We start from the raw sequence: 24,792 nt of genomic DNA on the forward strand, positions 1-24,792 counted from the left end.
GCTCACTGCTCTTGTTATAGGATGGGTAAAAATCAGAAGACGAATTTCACGTATGTGCATATACATACATACATACATACAGTGGGGGAAAAAACACTCCAAGGAGTGGGGACTATTCTATTAACCCCTCAAAGAGGTCTTCAGGACCCTCGGGGTTCTAAATGGACCCGTACAGGTCTAACAGGTCTTAAAGTAATGGAGATCCTTAAAACTAAAACGTTTGAGAATCACTGCAATGCATTAAAGACTGTAAAAAGTAGGCTAGTAGGCTACACAGGCTGCTGCCATCATAGTGCGCTTAACCGCATCCTGGCGCAGCAGTCACGTTGCCTCGAGTTACGTGACATTTAACACGACACGTTGGGCCGGTGGAGACCCACCCCGTCAGCTCTTTAAAACCAGGGATCCACCTCCACTGGAGTCACTGCATCCACACACAGCACAGGCTGAGGGGTCCAAGACATTCCAACTCACATTCACTGTTTCTACATCCACAGACTAAACCAAAACCAAGGTAAGACATCTGGATAATAATAATAGGGCCTAATAATAATAATAATAGTTTTTTGTTTTTTAAAAAGGCTACAATAGCCTATAATAGGCAAATAGTACAATATGAAATGTTGTGTATAATTATTAGGCTACCGTTAGGATATGTTACTTTTACCAACGCAACAAGTTATATCTAGGCTGGGATGCGAAAGGGTTGTTGTTTTCCCCCTTTTATTGCGATATTATAGTAGCACGTGATGATGGATGGATGCTGCAATATTGCACAACGGAAAGTAATCGATGGGCTTGAGAGTTGTGAACTTTTCAAGTTAACGTTAAACTAGCCTTGGATCAAGACTATCATAGATGTATTTTTTATCGAGTCTGACTTTTACTTTCGGATTTATGATATGCAAATGTCAAAATCGTTAAAAAATACATCAATGTCTTGATCCAAGGCTAACGTTAAGCAAAGCTAAGCAATCATATCAGTGATGCTGGTATTTGTACTTACACAGTAGACATCGTGTACTCTATACTAGCCTGTATCATGTTACCATGGCAAGCCTACGTGACTGCAGACTATCATCCAGCCAGTTCCTCATCTGTGCTGAAGAACCACACCCACCTGATGACTGCCGCTGACTGTAGGATGTATATTGTTGCGAAACTTGCGATATATATATGCGTCGCGTTCCTTTTGGCTAGCGACACCGTAGGACTACGGCGATCGGTCAGTTAAATTGCGTATAATTAACTATATAAGTTAAATCAATCATTATGTTTTTTTATACGGAACTACGGATCCAGGATCTTCGAGTCTTAATTTGGTTCTTAGTTCATACAGTCAGGCTGACTGTCCACACGTGTGGACCTACTTGGCACACACTTATCATGGACAATGCTTTTATTCATTAGGTAGACCTACCTGTTGACAACTGCTTTTGGAATCACACCAGTTTCACTGTTAGATCTAGTGAATCAGTCCAGTTTTTCCAGTTTGTTGCGAAATGCCAGGAGGTGATGGCAGACAAAACTAAGAGGTGTGGCTGACCATTATATTTCAGAAAGAGAAATCCTACATAGTCATGTGGTCTGGACTCTGGAGTAGTGTGAGTGACCTATAATGAACATCAGTCACTTGACACTTGACACCCCATCAGTCCACAGTGGCAGAGCCCTCATTCACCCCCTTAGACTAAATGTCAAAGTGTCCTGGGACTCTGGGAGACATGGTCCCCCATGTCACACAGGGGACATAACGTTTTAGTTCTCCGGCATGCACGTCATACAGTAGGCAAGGTCACAGAAATGTGATAAAGAAAGAAGCGAGCACTTTGTAATGTCCTCTTCAAAAATGTATTTGCCTCACCGGGTACAGTCCCAATGAGGCAAATAGATTTGAAACGGTCATGGCTTCTTTCTTTTCAAGTCACATTCCTTGGCCTCTCTCACTCAGCAATAATATGACTTGTAGTTTGTTGAGCACCCAGTGCTAATAATCCCTGCAGTAATCCCATGGCCCATTCACCCTCAATGGGACTGACTTGTTCTTACAGGTTTTTTGGCCATGTTTCCTCAGCAGCAGAAACAGGAAGTAACGACAGAGATGAACATTTTGTCCTGTTGTAATCCTGTACTATAGGCAGACAATGGGAACTCTTACAGCACCACCCCCACTGTGGCTCTGCTAGGGGCAGTGGTGGGAAAAGCAACACCACAATGTATTAAAAAATGTGTTGAGTAAAAGTACAAAAGTATTGGCATCAAAATACACTCAGTACCAAAGTAATATGACCTTTCAAAATATGTCACTTTTCATAAAATAGCATTTAGATGCGTTGTGAACTTGTAGATTGGCTATTTGGCTAGTATGAAATAGGGCTTAATTGGTTAATGTATGTTTTGTAATAAATAATAACTAGTAACTACAGCTGTCAAATAATTGTAGTGGTGCAAAAAGTACAATATTTGCTAATATACTCTGAGATGCAGTGGAGTAGAAGTATTTAAAAATGGACAGACCCAAGCAAAGTTGAAGTACTGTACCTCTAAATTGTACTTAAGTACAGAGCTTGAGTAAACCTACTTAGTTTCTATACACCACCAGTTCTGACTAAGGGTTTACAGCTTGCTTGCATCCCCCTGACGGAGACAGATAATTGGATGACTGGATAGTAGTAAGTGTGTGACTGTCCTACTTCACGTATCCTTAGTGCCAGTGTGTGCTAAGCCATGGAGAAGTGGTCTTAAATAACCCTCCCTGGAAGGTATTATGACAAATTAATAAGGATTGCTACTCTCCGCTATACGTGCTTGTGTCCACACAACGGCAAAGCACACAGCGGCAAAGCTGCCTAGTCATGACAGTGATGTACGTAAGTTGGCCTGTGAGCACTCAACCAGGAAGTACAGTATAAATAGCAGTGTGTCACTGAAGGATGTGCTGTGCTGCACGGCAACAGGCTGCCGCGCTCCGCCAGCCAGGCATAGGTTGCCATGGAAACTCGCACGGGTGCCTTGGTGGATGCAATAAAACGACATTGTATTTCCTGTTCAGGCTCACGTGAAAGCCTGTCTGGCAAGGGTCTGAAGTATATAAGACACCAAAGCTGTTCTGCGGGAAACTCCTTAGAATGGAACACTTCCCCCTGTGAAAGTGTCATGGCAAGAGAACACTTGTCTTTAGTTTAGTCACATAACTAGTTTGTTAGTTTGACTAAACTCAAGAGTGACTAAAATAAAGGAAGGCAGAATGAGAAAGTGGAAGGGATGACAGGAAGTCACATACTGTACAGCCTTGTGTAGGCCTGTTAGCATTACATTATTAGGCAACAGCATGCCTGTGCCCACTGGCATGCCTTGCTTAACTCTCCATTTCCCCCTTCTAAGTTCTATTTATTTTTTTACTCAATTTCTCCTTTCCTTTATTTTGCCAGTCTCTCACCTATCTCACCATCCTTTTTTATTTAAAATGGTAAATTGTGCGTTCATATAGCGCCTTTATCTAAAGTGCTTTACAATGTGCATTACATTCACATATTCACGGGGGGGGGGGGGGCCATGCGAGCCATGCAACAATTGAAGGTTCAGTCTCTTGCTCATGGACACTTCGACAGTAACACTGGGGGAGCCGGAGATCGAACCTGGAACCTTCCGTTTTCCCAAGTGGCCGCTCTATCTGCTGCCCCTAGTATTTCTTGTCGTACAACGCTCACATTTACTTCTCTGTCTCACCCCCTACTCTTTTCTGCCTCCTCTGTGCTTCAGATGTCCACCAAGGAGAAGCTGATCACCCATGTGATGAAGGAGGAGCCTATTGGCTGCCGGAACAAGGTGACAGTGGTGGGCGTTGGCATGGTGGGCATGGCCTCCGCCGTTAGCGTCCTGCTCAAGGTAAGACAGCAAAAAAAAACACAAAAAAACAAACAAGATATATGGTTGGGCGATCAACCGCAGTGTAAATAGTGATACTGATATGACCTAAAGGGATTGTCAAAATGTTTATATATCAAATATTGGCATTTGATATGTCTCAACAATGTCACGTTTTCCCTAAACCCATTTCATAATGAAATTGAGAGTTTATCTCTGTGTGTTATATTTCTTTATTTACTCAAATCAGATTTCTGATTAAGTGGCCCCATTCAGGGAGGTTAGGTCAACCTCTCTGAATGGAGGTGTGCCCTTATCCCATAGCTCATGTGAGGGAAATCACCCCTTGTGGTTGATTAGTAAGAGAAAGTTGTGAGGCCTATGTTGCGTTCACACTAGCAGCGACAAAGTAACAGCTACAAGCTGACGCCTGTCACTCGTCGCTGAGGGACAGGCGTGACAAAAAAAAAGATGAGGTGGCTTGAACTTTTTTCAATGCTCCAATGACGCAGTGAAGCATCAAGCAATCATTATGTTTTTGTTTCACCATTTCCACTCCCCTTCTCTCTCTCCCTACAATTCCCGCTCTGTTCTGCAAATGGAAGAAAAACTCATGCAGTTAACCAGTTCCCTGTGCTATTTATCCCTACCCTTTTCATTTACACAGTGTAGCTTAAGCAACACTTACAACGGCGAGTCTGCAGCAACATAGCGGGCGAGACGTTGATGTTTTGTAGCTTGTATCGCCACTAAGTGCGAACTCAGCAGTAGAGAAACCAGACCACAGATCTCAATGTTAAATTTACAATCAGAAAGTTACAAAGGAGACTGCTGGGTTTTGGACATGGGGTCAACGTGGTTTAACGTAACTTTGATACGTAAGATGTTTGTCCAGCCAAAGATCAGGATGACCGTGTGTGTGTGTGTGTGTGCTAATCAGGACCTGTGTGACGAGCTGGCCCTGGTTGATGTGATGGAGGACAAGCTGAAGGGTGAAGTCATGGACCTGCAGCACGGATCCCTCTTCCTCAAGACGCACAAGATCGTGGCCGACAAAGGTGTGCAGACAGACTATCCACCACTACATTTAAAAAAAAAATTGCACAACTTTTCAAATCATTTTAAATGTTTGAAAATAGCAAAAAATAGCATATCTACAAAGTGAGCTTGTAGATCGGTTATTTTCTCTATTTGTCATATACGATGTAGGCCAGTGGGATCCCAAAGTGGGATCCAGGGACCCTCAGGGTTTCCTGAGGGGGTTCCAAAACCCTTACCGGTCTGTAACCCTGAGAGTGTACGAATAGAACCGAATGGAGTCTTCCAGGTCCATTCGGTTCCATTTGTACACTCTCAGAGTTATGGGGAGTCCTTGAAATAAAACAAGTTTGAGAACCATTGATATAGGCTAAGCCTGCAAAGTTTAATGGACTGCATCCCATTATTTGTCCACTTTCCAGACTACAGCTGCACCGCCAACTCCAAGGTGGTCGTAGTCACCGCCGGAGCCCGCCAGCAGGAGGGTGAGAGCCGTCTGAACCTGGTGCAGCGCAACGTCAACATCTTCAAGTTCATCATCCCCCAGATCGTCAAGTACAGCCCCAACGCCATCATGCTGGTCGTCTCCAACCCAGGTGAGACAGAGGGACGGGGGAAGGTGGTGTCTATGAGAGGAAGACGTCTTGTCTCAGTGTAGAGCAGGGTTATTATAGTTAACTAAAACTAACAAAATCACAAGAAATGTAATCAGATTGAATTTTATTTTAGTTCACTGAAATAAGAAAAAGAAAAAAAATGAGGCTTTTCAAAAAAACTATAACTATCTGAAACTGTATTGTGTGTTTGCAAAACAAACAAAAATTATAGAGAAAATTTAATTAATTTTAGTCTTTGTCAATATTTTATAGTACATAGCCTAATATTTTGACGGATATGAAATTACAGTTTTAAGCCATAACTGTGTCAGAAAATGTAAAAAAAAACGTAAAAATGATCAGATCTATAAGCTCACAACCTGTCGCATCGCAACCCATTGTGAGTAGATCTGCCATTGTTGCTATTTTTCTGACCTTGTTCAATCTCATCCATGCATGATTAATCCATATTACAATGATACGGATTGCTGATGAACAATGCAAAATGATAGCAGATCCTAAACCGTTGTCTCCTTCTGTCACCCTCCACAGTGGACATCCTGACCTACGTCGCCTGGAAACTGAGTGGCTTCCCCCGTCACCGCGTCATCGGCTCCGGCACCAACCTGGACTCCGCCCGTTTCCGCCACATCATGGGAGAGAAGCTCCACCTCCACCCCTCCAGCTGCCACGGCTGGATCGTCGGAGAGCACGGAGACTCCAGTGGTACGCAAGAACCTGTGACCGACTTCCTGTCAATCTGCTAGTGCACGTCATCACATCTCTAGCTATCTCTTGGCGGCTGCTCTGTAGTATATTTAGATGAATGAATGAAATCATATTAATTTGCGAATGGTCTTGGTCGTATAATCTTAGTTGACTGATAGTCATAGGAATTTGTCTTCCAATTGACTAGCTGATTTAGTCGACAAATCTGCGCATATAATTATGCACAGACCAGCCTTTTCAGGTTATTGAGGAACTTAACATTCTAATGTTGATTTTGCAGGAGATTTTTCAAGAAATAAATCAGCAAAGTAATTAACTAACAAATCTTGGTGGACTAAGACCAAGGCCAGCAGATGTTTATTCATTGCGTTGATAACTCATCATCTCTCTCTCTCTCTCTCCATCAGTGCCCGTGTGGAGCGGTGTGAACGTCGCCGGTGTTCCCCTGCAGGCCATCAACCCAAAGATGGGCGCAGATGACGACACCGAGAACTGGAAGGCAGTCCACAAGGAGGTGGTTGACGGGTGAGTTGAACCCATGTGACTTCACTATTTATTGTGCAGGGAACCCCTATTTCAACTTTAAGTCATAAGTACACCCCCCGACACACACACACACACACACACACACACACACACACACACACACACACACACACACACACACACACACACACACACACACACAGTGCCTGGATCTGTTTCTCTCAGCCTGAAGTACTACATGGAAGTCATTTCTCATCCAGCCACAGTTAATCAGATCTTCAAAGCAATCATGCGCGTAGTACATCCTGTACTGATGCAAGACTGTGCTGTCCACTTAGCACACCATAAAGAAGACATATCACAGAAGTAAATATTTAGAGTTGAATCTGGGTCCACAGTGTGACATTCATATAAAATTACAACGTACAGTAGGACATTCAAAATTGTCAGGGGCTCTAAGGAACCCAATGGAGTTGATAGGAAAGTAGATAGTAGATGAGGAATTCAGACCTGGGAGCTGAGCCAAAAGGCGTGAAAGGACTTGTATACTCTACAGTGTGTAGATCACTGTCTATCAGTGACGGGGGTGGTTAGCAGTGCAATACAGTATGTGTGCAATAGTAGTATATATAATAAATATATATAGTAATATATATTTATTAAATTAAGAGTACTGGAGGCTGATCAGAGGCAAGTTACCTAACTCAGAAAGCAATTGTTACCGAACCAGTGACCGTAGTAGTGAGCTACTCACTCGTTCACACGTGGTGGTGAGTGGTAACAAAGCACGTCATTTTCAATGGAAACCAGCGAGATGAAGCTACAAACTGGCGCCTGACACTTGCTATGACGTGCTGCAAAAAAAGTTCAGTTCACCTTTTCCAGTGATGCAGTCAATCAATCATCTGTTTTTGTTTCACCATTTCCGCTCCCTGTCTCGCTCCACACAATTCCTGCTCTGTTCCGCGGAATGGAAGAAAAACGTATTTTACGCCTTTTCATGTACGCAGTGTGGCTTGAGCAACACTTCAAACAAGCCGCTACTTTGAATGCAGCATAGTAATGAAAGAATCATTAAGTCATACAACAATTGCAGCAGCTACATTTTCTCCTGGCCAGTCAGAGATACTTGCTATTCTCTATTCTAACGTGTTGTTTTTTACTTTGTTTTGTGTGCACCAGAGCCTATGAGGTGATCAGGCTGAAGGGCTACACTTCCTGGGCCATTGGTATGTCTGTGGCTGACCTGGTTGAGAGCATGCTGAAGAACCTCCACAAGGTGCACCCTGTGTCCACCCTGGTCCAGGTGAGAGACACTCTCCCCACACAAATGATACACTGTTTCTCAATGTTGGGTCTGGGGACCACCAGGGGTTCGAATGTAACTCTGAGAGTGTACAAATGGAACATTTTAGTTCCATGTGTAGACTTTCAGAGTTAAATAAACTCAGTGCAGATTGGGGTCCTAGAGATAAAACAAAAGAAAAAGAAGGGGGAAAAGTATTACATTTGTGGCCTAATGCATATCAAACTGGGAGTTCTTGCAATGAAAAAGGTTGACAATCAGTGATTATTAAGTAGAAAATATCGTCTCTGTCTGGTGGAAACCTCATGTGTCCAAAACTGTTACATTTCAGGATTCAAATTCAAAAATAGCAAAAGTAGCAGATCTACAAGATCAAAACGTGTTGCCTCACGCCACGTTTCGAGCTTGTGGATCTGCTACTTTTGATACTTTTGTGTGACGCGGTACGGTAGTATGAGCAAGTAGGACGTTAATTTACGAAAAAACACAAAGTTAGAATATGGAGATAAAGAGGTTTCTGCCTGACGGCAACGATATCTCTAGACGTTTCTCCTATACTGACCCCGTTATGCCTCCTCCATCTCTCCTTCAGGGCATGCACGGAGTGAAGGACGAGGTGTTCCTGAGCGTCCCCTGTGTTCTGGGCAACAGCGGCCTGACAGACGTCATCCACATGACGCTGAAGCCCTCTGAGGAGGCGCAGCTGGTGAAGAGCGCCGAGACCCTGTGGGGGGTGCAGAAGGAGCTCGAATTGTGAAGAGCTTTCCCCCCTGACCTCTGACCTATACCCCCGTCCACCCACCGCCCCCACCCCCCCGAGTTGAGGCCATTGACTCGACCGTATTAATGTACCTCTATGTATCCCTGACAGCGCTAGGCGAATGGGACCTCTGAATATCTAAAACGGTGTCCGTTTAGCGTGTGGCTAAAGCAGTGGAACCTAGATATTATAGTGGACAGTTAAGTAGACGATTCACAGGTGTCATTTCCCTTCTCTGTCCCCCCTGTCACCCCCCTTCCTCCATGACTGAAGTTTCTGAAACAGACCTCAAACCTATATAGCCTTATAGTTCAGTCTGTTTCTCTTTTGGAGAGAAGGGGGTGGCGTCTTTGCTGTCACGTTTGTATACAGATTGTAAGGCCTTTGCATAATGGCGTACAATTATGCTTAAGTATGTCTGTGTACGTATCATTGTGTACTGTTGCTGCTTCCATGCACTCCTTGTACGTAGCTGATATTTAATTAGCAATCTGTGATTGTCGCTGGTTAGTTTTTTGTTTTGTTTTTTGTTTTTTGTCTGGAGTATATTCCATGGTCTATGCAGAGGACTTCTCTTCCACTCCCAGCTATAACAACACTGCAGTTTATCACTAGGCCAATATCCTGTGACACCAGAGTACCTTACTCCATACCATTAAATAAACTGAACTGCCATCATCAAGCTCAACAAAAGGATAACAAAGAACTGCTGGCAAAGAATCATCTAGGTTATGAATCATAACTTAAGATTTACTATCCTTCCCGATTGTGCTTGTGCACATTAAATAACACTCAAAGATTCTTTTTTATTATTTAAACAGGCTTCACCAAGATGTGAAACCTAGAGTATTTGTCCAATAGCATAGCCAGAGTTGGGACACCATAATCCAGTCACATGACTTACAAAGGCACTGTCTATACTTGTCATGACGGCTGGATGTTGACTTGTGCTCTACCACCAAATAAATCTATGACCAGTATGATGATACAAGTCTCTTTTGTCTTTTCAACTGTACCAGCATGTGCATTATGTGTCAGTTTAGAATGCACTGACTCGGCTGCTCTCACTACACAGCAATAGCTCTGACAAGAGGGTTTTCGGGCAGGTCACTGGAGTCACAAGCCTGTGTAGACGGGCGATGAAAGTGAGGCCAACATAAACACCTGTCATCACATGTTTAACACCCATAAGTAACATCACAGTGCAACGTCACAGTCAGTGTAGCCTTGGCAACTGCTGGATTGCATAACTGTGCATACCAGCCCTGCGTCAAATTCTGTTTGGGTGTGGTTCAGCACATCGAGTCCATTCAGCAATTCTTTCAGTCAGCTTACCTGAACTACTCTGGCATGGTAAAAAGAAAAGAAAAGCAGGACATAATATGTACAGATTGTAGCTTTAAATAACAAAACAATGCAATTTAATGTCACCCTCAGTATACATATGTTCATAAAAGTCCTATCAAATTCAGGGAAGTTGAATGTTATCTATAAAGAAACACTAACCTGTTTAAAACACTGGGCCAAAAAAAAAGAGGGAGAACATAAAGTATTAAATGTTCTCCCTCCCACTTGTATTGTAGACCAATGATAGCGACTCGCAAGTTAACACAGACACCAATGCCATTGGTTAATCTAGCACCGCATGCCTTGCATACAGCGATTCTTGTATGGTTGCATTCCACCTCGTAGTCTTTAAAACCGAATATAATTGATGGGTTAGACATTTTCTTCCGCCGGCAGGAGGAAACGCACGTGTGTGTTGTCCGTTTGGTAACTTACAACACATGAAGCACAGGTGCTGTCACTGATGCCTGGGATTTTTGACTAATAGCATTAATAGTTGATGGGAAACTTTTTAAACATTTTAATATTTGGACTTGCTGTAAAGTATGACTTGGAAAGAGTCACAAGTCTTTGGTGTTCAAGTCAAGGCAAGTCACAAGTCTTTGGCATTCAAGTCCAAGTCTATTTTTGATTTGATCAAGCAAGTCTTAAGTCATCAAAATCGGGACTCGAGTCCAAGTCGATTCTCGAGTCTCAGTCCCCAGCTCTGAGAAATACTGGTTCACCGGGAAGGATGAAATGTACAACAAAGCGTAAACAGCTGAGCTAGCTTGTAAGCTAACGGCAGCATAAAAAGAAAGAAAGGAGGGAAATAATAGGCCACCGTTACATTAGGGCAGTGGTGCATATTTGAACTGGGGACTCCCAAAATAACCATATTTGAACTGGGGACCGACCCCCCAAAATAATCATAGGTATTTGAGTTGAGGCATTACATTTAGTTTGACTCGGTTCCACGGATAAATATTGGCGTTGTGCTTGTAGATCAGCTATTTTCACATTTTTTGCCTCCGTCTTATATTATTTGACAATTTAGACAATGTTTGACTAGTTTTTATAGTATAGTGTGCCGGCTACTTTTGATGCAGTAATGCTATTTTTCTTTCCTTGATTTTTTTCTGGTCTTAAAAAAAGTAGAGAAATTGTCACTTCACTGTCATCTCGGAAGTGGTCACAGGAGAGAGTCCAAACTAACAGCAAAATCTCTCTGTAGTGAAGTCTGACCTCCTCACTAAGGAGCCCATGTTCCCCATACACATATATACATAGCACAACTCTGTCCCCAAGTCTTGAGCTTTTCAAATCTGTAGAGACGAGAGGGGGATAGGATCGCTCTAGGTGGAAAGTCTGGTGATGCGAGGTTAGGATAGCCCAGGGCTCCCTGGGCTTCCAGCTTCCCCCCTCAAACTTTTTCATGTCAATGACCGGCAAGCTGTGTGTATTTGGCTTGTTTCACTTTTTTCCCCCGACACTACGTATTTGTAGTGTGTACTCTGTACAATAAAATAGCAAACATTAACATCAAATCAAATATCTTTTAATTGTACTGATTTACATAAATCTACAGATATAAAAGAACAGGGGACTGGAAACTAACAAAAACAGTAGATGTACTATCATACAATTCAAAGTGCATTTAGTAAAAAGCTAATTTAGAGGAAACTTGACATAAGTTAACTTATTATGATTAGTACAATAGTCATTTATCGGTTGTACCCTCCGAACCTTATTCACAATGGTTATATTTGCTGAAGAACTCCCACTCCCAGAGTTTGGTAGTAGGCGGTAACAAATTACAGAAATAGAAGAAAGAGAAAGAAGAATTTTAACATAGGGATTTCCTTTAACCTTGAATCAAGTATGTCAAGTACAGAGACACTGAACAAAAGAGGTATGAGTAACAAAAAGATGATGGAAACCAAGGTTGTGTACATCTGCTTGAAATCTGATTCAGTATGCTATGGCTACTTCACACAACGAACAGCGAAAATAGCTGATCTACAAGCTTGTGTGTCGGTATGTGACTCGCAAGCTTGGACCACAATGGAAACATTGTGGTCCACATTTTTGAAAATGTTCGTTGAAAATAGGGACGCCAGGGTTAAAGTGGTTATCCCATTAACTTATATGGCATTCAATCCTATGGTTGAGCTCCTCTCCCTGCTCAAAGGGTCCTGGGGTATTTATATCAGAGGGCAACCTTTTCTTTATGAGGACTCTGGCATAAAGAGCGTTTCACTTACTTTACCTCCGTTTGTGCTTACTAGTGATGCCGTTTGTCAAACTGATTTAAGCTGCTGTGGAGTGCAGCAAAAACAGGTGGACACCCCTGGCAAAGCTTTCTGTGGGTTGCAAGAACGACCTAGACTGAATGAACGTTAGAAAAGCATAAACTCACACCTACTACCAATATGGTAATGAGTTACCAATGTGTAAGCATGTCTTGTGCCAATCACAACAACTGTCATTTCGAGCGATGACGTTCACAGTTCACACTCAGGGCAAATGTTTAGTTTTCTTACTTTTAAAAAGGTAAAGGCAATGGTACAACGTCCCAAATTTGGTTCATGACTGTTACTGCATAATAACCTCAAACTAAATAATTAGTTGGTATGATATGACCAAAATACAGTACCTGTCATGCTCAAACTGCAGCTGCAGAGTAAACTTTGAGCCTCTTTTGTGGTAAAGGAGAGTCCCATTCATCAGTGTTTTCAGGTGGTGGTTTTTACTGTTTTTTGGGGTCAGGCTTTGGCCAAGTGTCAAGAGTTCAGAGAGGGGGGTGGATAGTAGGAGTGAAGTAGGAACAGGGAAGGGATTAATAAACAGAGAGAGGATGTGCACGACAGAGACAGAGGTGTGCATTTCCAGCGAGTTGGTGTGCGTCAGTAGAGGTCGCTGAGGCCGGCGGTCTTGCGGGCTTTCTGCATGAGAGCACGGAGCTGGAACTGCTTCCGGGACAGGAGACGCACATGCTGTGGCAAGAAGAGAAGTGTGTGTTACTATGTACAGTATGTTGCATGTGATGTAGGGTACTGAACTCAATACTTTTACGGGTAAATTGAGTTGGTACTACTGAGTACCTCTTCACATTAGATCAATCTGTGCAAAATTTCTGTAAATTAGATAGCGGATACAAAATAATAAAGAATTGCAGGCTCGCTTGTCACTGCCTTGCATCACTCACTCACCTTGAAATCGAAAGTTTGCCCTTAACAAAATGTGTGTTTTACTTGACATTTGACCCAACAACACAAAAGCAGTCATGTGTGGTTATACTTTTCCAAAATTGAGGCAGATAACGCTCTTATTTGCGATGTGAAATGCAGCAGTCATTGTTATTGCTCTCTCTTATTATCATTAGTTAACAGCAGCTCAAAAGTGGTGTTGTTTACACTCTTGCTTTCATGGACAGGTCACCCTGTCCCGGGTCACCCTGTCCCACTCTCAATGCACCCTCCTGTCATAGTGACTGCTGCAGAGGTTATACCCTTCACCCTGCTGCGGCAGATGTCGTTACCCCGTCAGGGTCAGTGAGAGCCACAAGGCAGTTCCTTCAAAGGGATGTTACCCATCTCAACAGTACAGTACAGGCACCATAGTTATTTGTATTGTCTTTAATAATTGTAGCTAATTTGAGCACTTTGGATATCAGAAATATGAATGCCCAGACTGATTCCAAAGCACTCTTCTCCACTGTAAGCGTGTGTAACAGTCTTACACGCTCCAATTACACTCGTAGTTTCTCCTTTTATTCTACTTTTTCTTTATTTTATTATGCAACTGTAGTTTGTGGGTATAAGTAGCCTAAGGTTCCCGCTTCATGTGGCACATAGGCCAGGGGCCCATCTCGCTATTATGTTGCAGGGCCATTTATAAGTATAAATTGGCTGGTGATTGAACCCCGACCTCCCAGTATGAAGGCTAATGACTCTGAGTATAGTAGGTCAGTTAGTGGGTAGCTTGTACGAAAATGTTTTTCATCCACTCATCTGTATAAACTTGTGATGTGACAAATAAAAGTCAAGTTGAAGTTGATTCAAAACAAGATTCAGAATGACGCTGTTTGGAACCTGGATAAAGAAGCTGTCACACTAAAGTAGAAACAAGGTTTGTTCATGATCATTAAAATAGACCTGTGTTCTAAATTCTATACTACAGTAGGGATGTGTACAACGACTAACTGTTGACATTTCACGTTTAATGTTTAAACAAGCCAGAAGCTCGAAAACAAAAACATTTCACACTACCCCCCATCCCAGTCTACTGGGCTAACGTTAATACGAGTGCCAACTCAGAAACAATTTGACCACTGAAGCCCTATATACTTTGTCGTAGGATAAATAGCAAAAATAGCTGATCTACAAACTCAAAACACGCGTTGTGAGCTTGCAGATCTGCAATTCTAGCTATTTTTGTAAAAAAGAAAATATGTTTTTCGCCTGTAATGACAAGCCCAAAATAGGGACACCAGGGTTAATGTGGTTAACCAATGCATAAAACTAAATGCAATAATTACTGGTACAAAGGTGGTATGTTTACCTTGAGGAAAACCTCCAGGTCTATGACCCCCCTGCGGAGGGCCTCTCCCAGGTAGAAGATTGTGTCCTCGATGGCGTTCTCCTCTGCATACAGATTCAGGATCTGTTTGTACAGCGGCGCCGTGGGCACGATGACGTCATCGATGTCGTTGTTCTCCGACTGGTTCTCCATCTTTTCTAGCGCCTCGCTCAGCTCCTCATCCTTCCTCTTCAGCAGCTCAATGTTCCTGTCCACATCAGTCTGTGCAGGAAGCAGCAGCATTTCTTTAACACCACGCCCCGTTATGTTTGGTACGACAAATAGCCAATCTACAATCTTACTTGTTCTGTTATTACCGCTTCATTTTCCCATTTCCCCCCCCCCCAAAACATTTGGAAATTTGCCCAAAATAAAGATGCTTACTTTTTAGGCACTTTAACTTTGCAAAATGTGACAACAAACCCGAGCAGGGAGTCTTAACCCTAGATTGTAGGGACAACAAACACTATTATTTTCAAGATTGATAAAATAAACAAATTTTGTTTCCAGGGTTTATTAAAAATAAGTATTATTTCTCTTCAATGCTCTCTTTCAAACAACTTAAAAGATAGTCCTATAGTGACTTTCTATAATGAGTCTGGCCGTATATAAGATCTCTATCTCACCACTTCCTGGTCTAGTCGTGAGATCATCTCTTCTAGCTTCTGGTGTCCCTTTTTCAGGTCCTCCTCTGTTCTCTTCAGGGCATCCAGCTCAGCCTGAGCTCTGTCCATCTCCTCCTTCATTCTCCAGCGGAGCTTGTCACTCACGGCCGAGATCAGAGACGCACGGATGGTGTCCTCGCCAATTGTGCCGTCTCTGCTTTGGCCTGAAGGAGCAGACAAAGGGAAAAGAGAGGACATGAGTTTAGGGCTGGACGATATGGACCAAAATCAAATATATTTTTGGCCAAATACCATGCGATAATGTATATCATATTGTGGTGATAATATAATTTGTTTAATTTTTGCGAGGTATGGCGTCACGGATCCCCAGCAAATGATCCAACCTTAATCATCCAATCTAATGCTGGTTATGTGGAGTGATGAGATTTTGAAATTAGATCTAGGAAAATGACTAAAATGTGGTTTCAGATACTCTTTATATGCATTTTATAACTCATTGATAAATATAGATATAATTACACTCGACTGGTATTATATGTTATGTATCTATCTACACTAACATGTTTAGTTGCGTGCCTGTCATTATGCTAATTTATGTCATAATAATGTTGGTTCATTGCCTGCGATGTAGTCAGATGTGTTAGCCGTTTTCAAATGCTTATGCCTAACAGTCTGAACTTCAGAAGCCCTGAAGATTTGTAGAAAATAAAGGAGATGCTAAGTAATTACTCCACTTCCTTTTTGCCTGCGTAGTCAAGTAAATAACTTCTATGGAAACCTAGCTAGCTGAACAGAAATGGAAATTAAAAGATACATTTAAGTACATTTGAATGAACACCACGTCTATCGAATACCCTTCCAGTCTTAAGGGCAGATAACAGCATCCTGTTCTCAACTTTTACCGGGGCAGTTAGTTACAGACCCTCTGAGGCATTCAAAGATTGTGGAAGAGACAGTCTGGCTTGAGAGACAGATGGTACAGTGGAGGGGGATGGGAGGGACAGTCAAGGCCACCCTCTCTGTGCAGTCTGGAGTCAGCTGTGTGAATGTCAGTCATTACTACACAAGAGTCTAGAGGACAACCTATCACTCAGTGGTAAGCATCCAACATCCCTTAACCACTTGAACCCTAGTGCCCCCCTATTCTGGGGGGAACTTGCTAGAAATAACCTGTAGATTGGCAATTTTCGGTGAAGAGATTTGGTGTAAAGGGGGGGGGGGGGAGCGCACCAAGTACCGAGCCAACCCAGGTCTGTTTTACTAAGTATAGTGGTTTTAAACATACTGATCCTTGACCAGCATCACATTTACTCAGCTGGACTCCTGATCAAAAATCTTTTCTGGTGGGAGTTTACTGTTCCCTTCCTAAATATAGTACTCTGTGTGTGTGGGGACAGGCACTTTCCCCTTTAGGTCCATCACACCCTTTGGCCTTTAATGCTCCCCACTCTGGTTACACTGGTGACCTTTTAAAGCCAGGCCAGCGCTCCATTGAAGTCACAGAGTGGCGAGAGACCAAGCTAGAAGGTCAAAGGTCAGAAGTCAGGGTGGGTAACTAAATGCCACAGGAAGGTGGAAAAGACATTCTTTTATTTAGAGCGAAAAAACCTCTATGACTAAATAAGCCTAGTAAAAGTATATGATCATCAACGTAGCAAACCTTACCACAGTAAGCAAAATATGATGACCATGTATAAAATATAGATTAGAAAGCCCAAACAAAAGCCAGGCCATCAGGCTACTGAACAGGCCCTGAGCCCTGTCACCATAACAGTCTTACACGCTCCAATTACACGACTGGCACTATCAGCGTGACATGGAGTACATCACTGAATACACTCCATTCACATACAGTACATTTCATACATATGTGATATGTAGTGTCTTTCATTTGCACAAGAAACTGAGGTACTCTGCCTTTATCTTTTTTAGAACACACCTTATATATTAAATATTCTGATATTAGATTTTTTTAAATGATACTGCAATTCATGGGTGGCTTGTGTTTACACACTGGTTAGATGCTGCACTTGATTAATGCATTCAATGTTTCAATCAAATCAATGTTTTTCAATATCCTGTATTGCTGAACGATTAATCCAATAACAAGTGAAGCATCAAACCAGTGTGTGGACATTGTTTTTTAAATTTTTATGCTTATCTTCTGTTTGTCCTGCACCTGGACACTTAAGTAGATGTGCATTTCTTTGCCGTCTTATGGCTTATGTTCACACCTGTAAATTGTGATGTGACAAATCAGGTTAAGTTGAAGTTATTGTAGTCTTTTTCTTAATCAGTTGATGGGATTAATATGTTGATACAATTAATTAGGCCGCTGAGTCAGCATGGTCTTCCTACAGAGGTGGACAACTACAATATCCAGAATGCTTGGAGTTGTGTTACATACCCACTGTGGAGACGGGGGTCTGAGTAGGGTACTGTGCATGGCCTGCGTTGGCTGGATAGTTGTTCCCCCCAGGGTACTGGTATCCGGGGTAACCACTGCAATGATATATGATATTATTACATAATCAGCAATTCAGCATATACGGTAGCTGCAACCCCTCCCCCCCATTCTAAAGACTAGAATAGGGTTGGTGGAAATTATGGAGGCAGCATGATGGTTTGCAGAGAAGGCTGATAACATCTACCTGTAGAGTATCTTACCCAGGGCTTGGATTTGGTCCATAGGGTGAGACTGCAGGTATCCCAGGCATGTATGAGGCTGAGGAGGAGAGTTTAATACAATCACTCATTATGTAACACATGTACTTGGGCCATACTGCATACATACATGCTTTTCCTTTCACATTCCTGTTTTGGGCTGTAACATGGTGTGTGAGCGCCATCTGGAGCTGACAGGTGTATATGCATCATGTAGAAAAGATGTACAAATACTAGAGCTGAACCCTTATAGTCAGTGTATAAGTCAGGCACTTGGTCGATTAGTTGGTTTTATTAGTGGAGTAAAAATACTACATATACTTTTTAATCATTTTCAAATAAATTGTTTGTCATTACAAAATATGATCAACATTATCCCGTGAATGGTGGCATTTTCTTCCAACTAATCCAGGATGTACCCGATGTGAAAATAACATTGAAAAGTGTCATTGCAACCTCTTTTCAACCCTACAGCTGATCTCAACTTATCATGAATTACGTGCTTGTTTTCTGTCATGTTTCTTATCAGAATCTGTCTAAATTTGGCTCAAGACTGCATTGCACCAAGATAAATAAATGACATTTCTTACATTATGAGTGTGAACCTTTTCCTTTACTTTGAATTTAAAAGGTGTTACTTACTATAGGGTACTATAGATTTATGTTCATGTGTGACTTAATCATACTAAAATGGGAGTCTGTAACTGAACAAGACTGCATGTCATTGATTCAGGATATGATCATATACAGGGTGATATCATTTCCAACAGTGTAAGTTGATTATAAAAACAGACAAATGTAATACCAAGACTATCATAGGCCTACAGGCACTATATTTCTTGGGATATGTACAGTAGAACTGGACAACTTGGTAAGTTGTTAGATCTCTTTTCAAATATAGAGCTTCATGTGTTCAAGGTCTGTTTGATCCAAACGTATTTTTACAGAGAGCGGTCTTGGCAGCATCGAAGGCTTTGAACATCCCTGGGGACCAGTCCAACTCGTCATACAAGGGACGCATGAGGTGGGCAGCATGGGGAAGGAAACGGTTGTAGAAGTTCACCATGCCAAGAAACTCTTGTAGAGATGTACGGTGCGGGGACGAGGGAAACCGGTGACAGCATCCACCCGTGGTGTCCGAGGAAGGTGATGGATGACAGCCTGAACTGCCACTTGGCCGGGTTGACAATGAGGGCGTGTTCACTGAGCCGCTGAAACAGCTGCCGGAGGTGTGTTATGTGCTCCTCTATGAACGCGCTGGCTACAAGAATGTCGTCTAAGTAAACAAACAAGAATGGCATGTCTCGGAGCACAGAGTCCATCAGGCGCTGAAACGTCTGCGCCGCCCCTTGGAGGCCAAAAGGCATTTGCAGGAACTCGAAAAGGCCAAAGGGTGTGAAGACAGCTGCTTTTGGTACATCCTGAGGATGGACCGGCACCTGGAAGAAAACCGCGCACCAGATCCACCTTGGAAAATATGATGGCCCCCGCCAGGTGGGCAGAGAAGTCCTGTATGTGCTGGACGGGGTACCGTTCGGGGGTTGTGGTGTTATTCAGGCAACGGAAATCGCCACAGGGGCGCCAAACACCGTCGGCCTTTGTAACCATGTGTAGGGGAAAACTCCGCCCTGGTGATTGCAAGCTAGGCTGAGTCGAGGCACCGGGCCCGGGCATACACTGGGCGGCCCACGGTGGTAATATGGTATTCCACGCCGTGCTTAGCCACTGCAGAAGAGAGCAGGCGTTGATACGGATCCCCGGTGGCAAGCGTGTAACAGGCAGAGAGCTACAGCCCCCCCCAAGCGTGCAGGGGTACGAAGCGAAAGAGAGGGCATCGATCAGGCGACAGTTCTTAACATCGACCAGCAGGCTGAAAGCACAAAGGAAGTCCGCGCCCAGGAGCGGCGTGGACACAGCAGCCATAACGAAGTCCCAGCCGAAACGCCGCCCGCTAAAGCACACCTCCACATACCTGGTGCCGTTAAGTACATACTGTATGGGCGTGCCGTTAACAGCGTCCATCTGGGGGCCGTGTCCGCTGGTAGGGCTGTCACGATTACAAATTTAAGTTGAAGACGTGCATGTAAAAAAAAAGCAGAGATGGCTGATTTACAAGCTTGTAGATCTGCTATTTCTGCTTCTGCTTCGTCGTTAGCACCGCTCAGTGCGGGCGCTGCGGGGGCGATGCCTAAATTGTAAATTGTTAAGGCTGTAAACACACTTTCATGAGTTTCAAGAGTTTCGTGAATGAGCTGTGCATGTTGGACTCTTTGTGAAACTCTGCAAGCCAAAATCTCCTTTCTCCATCACAACAAAAAGATGCACAAACAGTTTCTTTAACAGAAAGCTATCACTCACGTGTAGGGGGTCCTGCTGCCTGGAAGGCTTGGTATGGGGCTTGAGTTGTGGGCCGAGAGAAGACAGGAGGCTCCTCACCAAACACCACGATCATCACTTGGATCAGACCATACAGATCTGATACTGGCTGTTAACACATACACAAGTCACATGCTCGATAAACAAAACAATATACCACTTAAAAAAAGCCCTCCACTACCAAGTTAAAAGATTGTATGGAAGCAATTATTGCGACCATGACAGCAGTTTTTTGTAGCCGTGTTACAGTGATTAACCTAACCCTTGAGGTTAAGAAATTCCACATACTGTATTATCTAATGAGCAGTCTACCGTAACAGTTAAACTACTACATCACAGAGTGTCACTTGCCAAAAAGAACTGATCTACAAGCTAACAACACACTAATATATGACACGTTGTTAGGTTGTAGTTCAGTTATTTTTCGCAAGGGAAACCGTTGCACTATGGAGTATACAAACTTTGCACACAAATGACGATGAGCAGCAGACTTACATGTTTCCACTCATGTAAATAAGGGAGGTAGATCTTGCCGTTGGCATCGATGTGCTTGCCAGTTTTTATCATCATGGCACTTGTAGGCTTCACAAAACAGATAGGAGGGTTGTAGGGGTATGTGTCCAGCAGCCACAGACAAACCGGGATATTGTACACATTACCTATGGGAGAAGTATACATTTACTCCTTTTTTTCCAACAATTAGTAGCCAACAATTTGTACCCCTTTTTCCTCCCAATTTAGTCATTATGCCAATTAATGCTTCCCACAGTTTCCTCTAACTTGCCACCGCTTTAGTATTTAAACCATACTATACTGGGTTACCAGTGAGGAGCACCCACCGGGAGGACATAGCGCCTCTGTCCTACTCCTCCCGTTCAACATCCCGCGGACAGGTGCCAACCCTGCACGTACATGTGGCAGTCGCTAATGCAGCGACAAAGATCGACCTCTCAGCCCGGCTGTGCTTTGAGGACGTTTATGATAAAATATCGGTATATTAACTTCATAACTGGGGGAGAACATAGCTGAAGGGGTAGAGAGCCCGCCTGGGAAGCCAAAGTCCCAGGTTCGATTCCCGGCCCCGGCAATGTGTCCCTGAACAAAGAAACGTAACCCCCAACTGCTCCACCCCCCTGCGCACAAATCTGACCACGGGATCAAACAGGTCTAATTATCATGACTGATATACTGTATGTAAAGTTCTAGACTGAATGTAACTCATATTTTTAGCGGTGCCAATCGCTCTACATTTGACTCTGTCCGTCCGTCCGTCCGTCCGTCCGTCCGTATGTTATGTCCGTCCGTATGTTTCAACCCACACCCACACACACACACACACGTCCGTCCGTCCGTCCGTTTGTATGTTTGAAGACGGCAAGGTAGCGCCACATGCGCCACTTCCAGTGGCACTGTTCAGTAGCCTTGAAATGAATTTACAGGGATGTAACATTGTTTCTCTACTTCATATATAGCCCAATTAACTACACTCATCAAAGGCACCGCTTCCTTCACACAGGGTGTGATTTTTAACTTTATCATACCTCTGTAGCTGACTGGGACTGTTCCTGTCAGACTCATCAGGTCTCTTGTGGAACCATCATTGAACACTGAAAGACAAATATCCCATCACAAGCAGAACACAAACATACATACATACATATACATATACACCTATTGCATTACAACCTGAAAAAACGGAACACAACCAAGCCTGAGGCGTAAATGTAATAAGTAGATTTACCATATGCATCCATAACAGGCTTCAGGTCCTTGTAATTGGTGATGACGTTTGTTATCTCACGAACAGTCAGATCTCTGTATTTGTATTGCTACCAAAAGAAGAAATTCAGTTATAACGTTAGTTTACGCTGGACTAACAGCACAGAGTATCAACTGCAAATAGATGCCCATTCTCTATTTAATACCATGTCTAAGCCAGCTTGGTCTGTGGTTTAATTCTTTAAGCAAACACAAAAATAAAGATTTAAAGCACAACCGGATAGATGTGTCAACATCTATCCGGTTTCTAAACTCCACAGCTCTGCTTACCGCCTGCTCATGCACAGAAGAAAAGGACAGTGAGCAGACTTTATTTTTCTTTTCTTTCTTTTTGTCTTGTCTTAGTATGGTGTCGATTTCACTTCATACAAAAGCGCCAAACTTTGTTAAACTTGCTAGGAGTCAGTTGGTTAGAAATAGCAAATAACTGTGTACAATACCCTTAATTATCTAGTATAAAATAGAAACTTAAGTGTTAAGTTTAGATTGTTTGAATTCTTTAGCTCAGCAGACCAAAGGGCAATAGGGAGGTTTCCTGTTAGTAAACATGAGAGGAATATGACCGCGCAGCTGCGGGGGGAAGCCTATGGGTGCGTTTGGAAATTACGCACCGGAGCACACTCGCCTATTAGTTTGTATTGGCCAGTGCGCTCACTGCCGCTCAGGGCTGTATTTTCGAACGCGCCTTTCCCCCACTGACCCCCAGGCATGCGCAGATTGCGCATTCTGCTCTGTGATGACGTCGCGCGGAAATCCGTCTATTGAACTACTAAATTCTAAATACTTTACATTTCGTCATTGATTGATTGAATACTTTATTAACAGTTTGCAAAAAGGTACAGTGGTACAAGTATACTAATGGTGCTAAAAGGACAACACAAAAAGCCCTGAGGGCTTGTTTCCGTTGTGGTCCTGTGTATTCAATTCATCGAGACATTTAAAGACATACAATACAATAATATGCAAGACATAATTTATACTAATAGCAATAATAAAATGTACAGTAAACAGTTGGGGGTGGGCATTCAATTAGTGAATGTTCGCCTATTACATGCCTAGAATATGGACGCTAAGGTTCATGAGGTTAAATACAGTATGGACAAGTTAACTTTGCTTTCCAGATATTGAATCATAGAAAAGGTAATATGATAAAAGTCGTAAATAAATCGTAATGTTAGTTAGCATCATGTCAGCTAACTTACTGGTAGCTACTAGGTAAATGTAGTCGCAAGCAACTCTTAGATGAAGACATTTTAACATGTCTGTGGTGGATTTTTATGAAACAAAAACTTGGCAGATACAAAGAGGATAATCCAAGCTGCAATGTTTGTGAGTTTCACGTTGTTTAATACAATCAGATAGGACTTTTCTGTTTGGATGTATGGGCTGTCAAGGGTTGGTATTGCAACTCTAGATGCCAGGTAGCAAAAATCTATCCAGAGTTGCTTGCGGCTCAGGTAAATGTACCATTAGTGGTGTAACGTAACGAAGTACATTTACTGAAGTACAATTTTGACGAACTTTTACTTTACTGGAGTATTTCCAATTTGTTATACTTTTACTTCTACTCCACTACGTCTCAGAGACAAATACTGTACTTTTACCCCAATACAATTATTTGTTAGTTAGTTACAAGTGACTTTGTAGATTTAGATTCTCATCACAAAACATACATTAACCACTTCAACCTTATATAGATTTCGGCCATTTGTAGATCTGTTAATTTCACAAGATTTGTATACATTTGAAAACTAGTGAAATGGGACATTCTGCATAATGAGTATACTTTCTACTTTTGGTACTTCAAGTACATTTTGACACCAATACTTTAATACCTTTACTCCAGTAAATGAATCCTTTGAATCCTGGACTTTTACTTGTAACAGAGTATTCCTACATTGCAGTATTGATACTTTCACTTAAGTAAGAAATGAGTACTTTCTCCACCACTGTCTAGAAGCCAGAGAGCAAACATAGCATCTAAAAAGAGTTTAGCTTGCGGCTAAAGCAGCTAAATGTACCATCAGCATCAGCTAGTTATAGACCGTTATTACCTTCAGCATCTTCTTCAGGGCTCCTTCGTTGACAACTGCCATGGTGGACGACAGACCGTTATAAATCTATATCAACCGATTAAACAAACAAACAAACAACACTCTTTTTGTTAATGCTAGCTCAGCAATGCTAATAACTAGCTAATGCTAGTTAATGCTAAGCTAACGCTAGCTCAGCCCAGTCCAGGGCTCAGCTACACGTATGACAGGGTGCTGATAACAAAATGGCAAGAGTAAACACGACAACTAACGTTAAATGTATGTGACAGGCTTGTTAAAGCTGTGTATAAACACCATACGTTACACCACTAGATAAATGACAAGCTGCCACTGCCTGCTGCTTCGGCCTGATCGTCAACAACACAAACTTCCGGTGTATCACCTAACTGCATCCGGTGACACGAATCAGCCGTTTGTTCGTGGTTTGTTCCAGTGCTGCGCTGTCATAGAAACCATTATCTATGGTAGAAACTACAACATGTCACCTGAGGTGGAAAAAGTTTTTTTTTTTATTATTTCTTATGTAAAAGTATCAATACTGCAATGTAGAAATACTCTGTTACGAGTAAAAGTCCGGAATTCAACATTTTGTTGCGTAAAAGTA

At 42.6% G+C, this 24,792-nt stretch overlaps 2 protein-coding genes across 2 annotated transcripts; one reads left to right on the forward strand and one right to left on the reverse strand.

Moving 5' to 3' along the window:
- The first annotated feature begins 361 nt into the window (after positions 1-361).
- On the forward strand, positions 362-9,773 carry ldha (lactate dehydrogenase A4). Its single transcript, XM_084060933.1, has 8 exons — positions 362-514; positions 3,763-3,888; positions 4,808-4,925; positions 5,328-5,501; positions 6,054-6,227; positions 6,638-6,755; positions 7,899-8,022; positions 8,615-9,773. Exons 2-8 carry the CDS (start codon positions 3,763-3,765, stop codon positions 8,777-8,779), a joined length of 999 nt encoding a protein of 332 aa, XP_083917059.1. The 5' UTR covers positions 362-514; the 3' UTR covers positions 8,780-9,773.
- Positions 9,774-11,650: 1,877 nt separating this feature from the next.
- tsg101a (tumor susceptibility 101a) lies at positions 11,651-24,567 on the reverse strand. The gene is made up of 10 exons (XM_084060546.1): positions 24,189-24,567; positions 22,097-22,184; positions 21,897-21,962; positions 20,851-21,014; positions 20,338-20,464; positions 17,983-18,040; positions 17,723-17,817; positions 15,316-15,518; positions 14,672-14,911; positions 11,651-13,104 (listed from the first exon to the last, which is right to left on the reverse strand). The coding sequence occupies exons 1-10, from the start codon at positions 24,228-24,230 to the stop codon at positions 13,015-13,017; spliced, it is 1,173 nt and encodes a 390-aa protein (XP_083916672.1). The 5' UTR covers positions 24,231-24,567; the 3' UTR covers positions 11,651-13,014.
- Between the last annotated feature and the right edge of the window lie 225 nt (positions 24,568-24,792).

This window comes from Gymnoscopelus microlampas, assembly GCF_963454915.1.
Source record: "Gymnoscopelus microlampas genome assembly, chromosome: 6".
NCBI classification, from domain to species: Eukaryota; Metazoa; Chordata; class Actinopteri; order Myctophiformes; family Myctophidae; genus Gymnoscopelus; species Gymnoscopelus microlampas.

Coding starts and splice junctions, on each gene's coding strand:
- ldha (XM_084060933.1), top strand. CDS start 3,763: ATGTCCACCAAGGAGAAGCTGATCACCCATGTGATGAAGGAGGAGCCT. Junction 6,756..7,898: donor CACAAGGAGGTGGTTGACGG/GTGAGTTGAACC, acceptor TGTGTGCACCAG/AGCCTATGAGGTGATCAGGC. Junction 8,023..8,614: donor CTGTGTCCACCCTGGTCCAG/GTGAGAGACACT, acceptor TCTCTCCTTCAG/GGCATGCACGGAGTGAAGGA.
- tsg101a (XM_084060546.1), bottom strand. CDS start 24,230: ATGGCAGTTGTCAACGAAGGAGCCCTGAAGAAGATGCTGAAG. Junction 21,015..21,896: donor AGTCCCAGTCAGCTACAGAG/GTATGATAAAGT, acceptor CTTCTCCCATAG/GTAATGTGTACAATATCCCG. Junction 20,465..20,850: donor ATTTACATGAGTGGAAACAT/GTAAGTCTGCTG, acceptor ATGTGTTAACAG/CCAGTATCAGATCTGTATGG.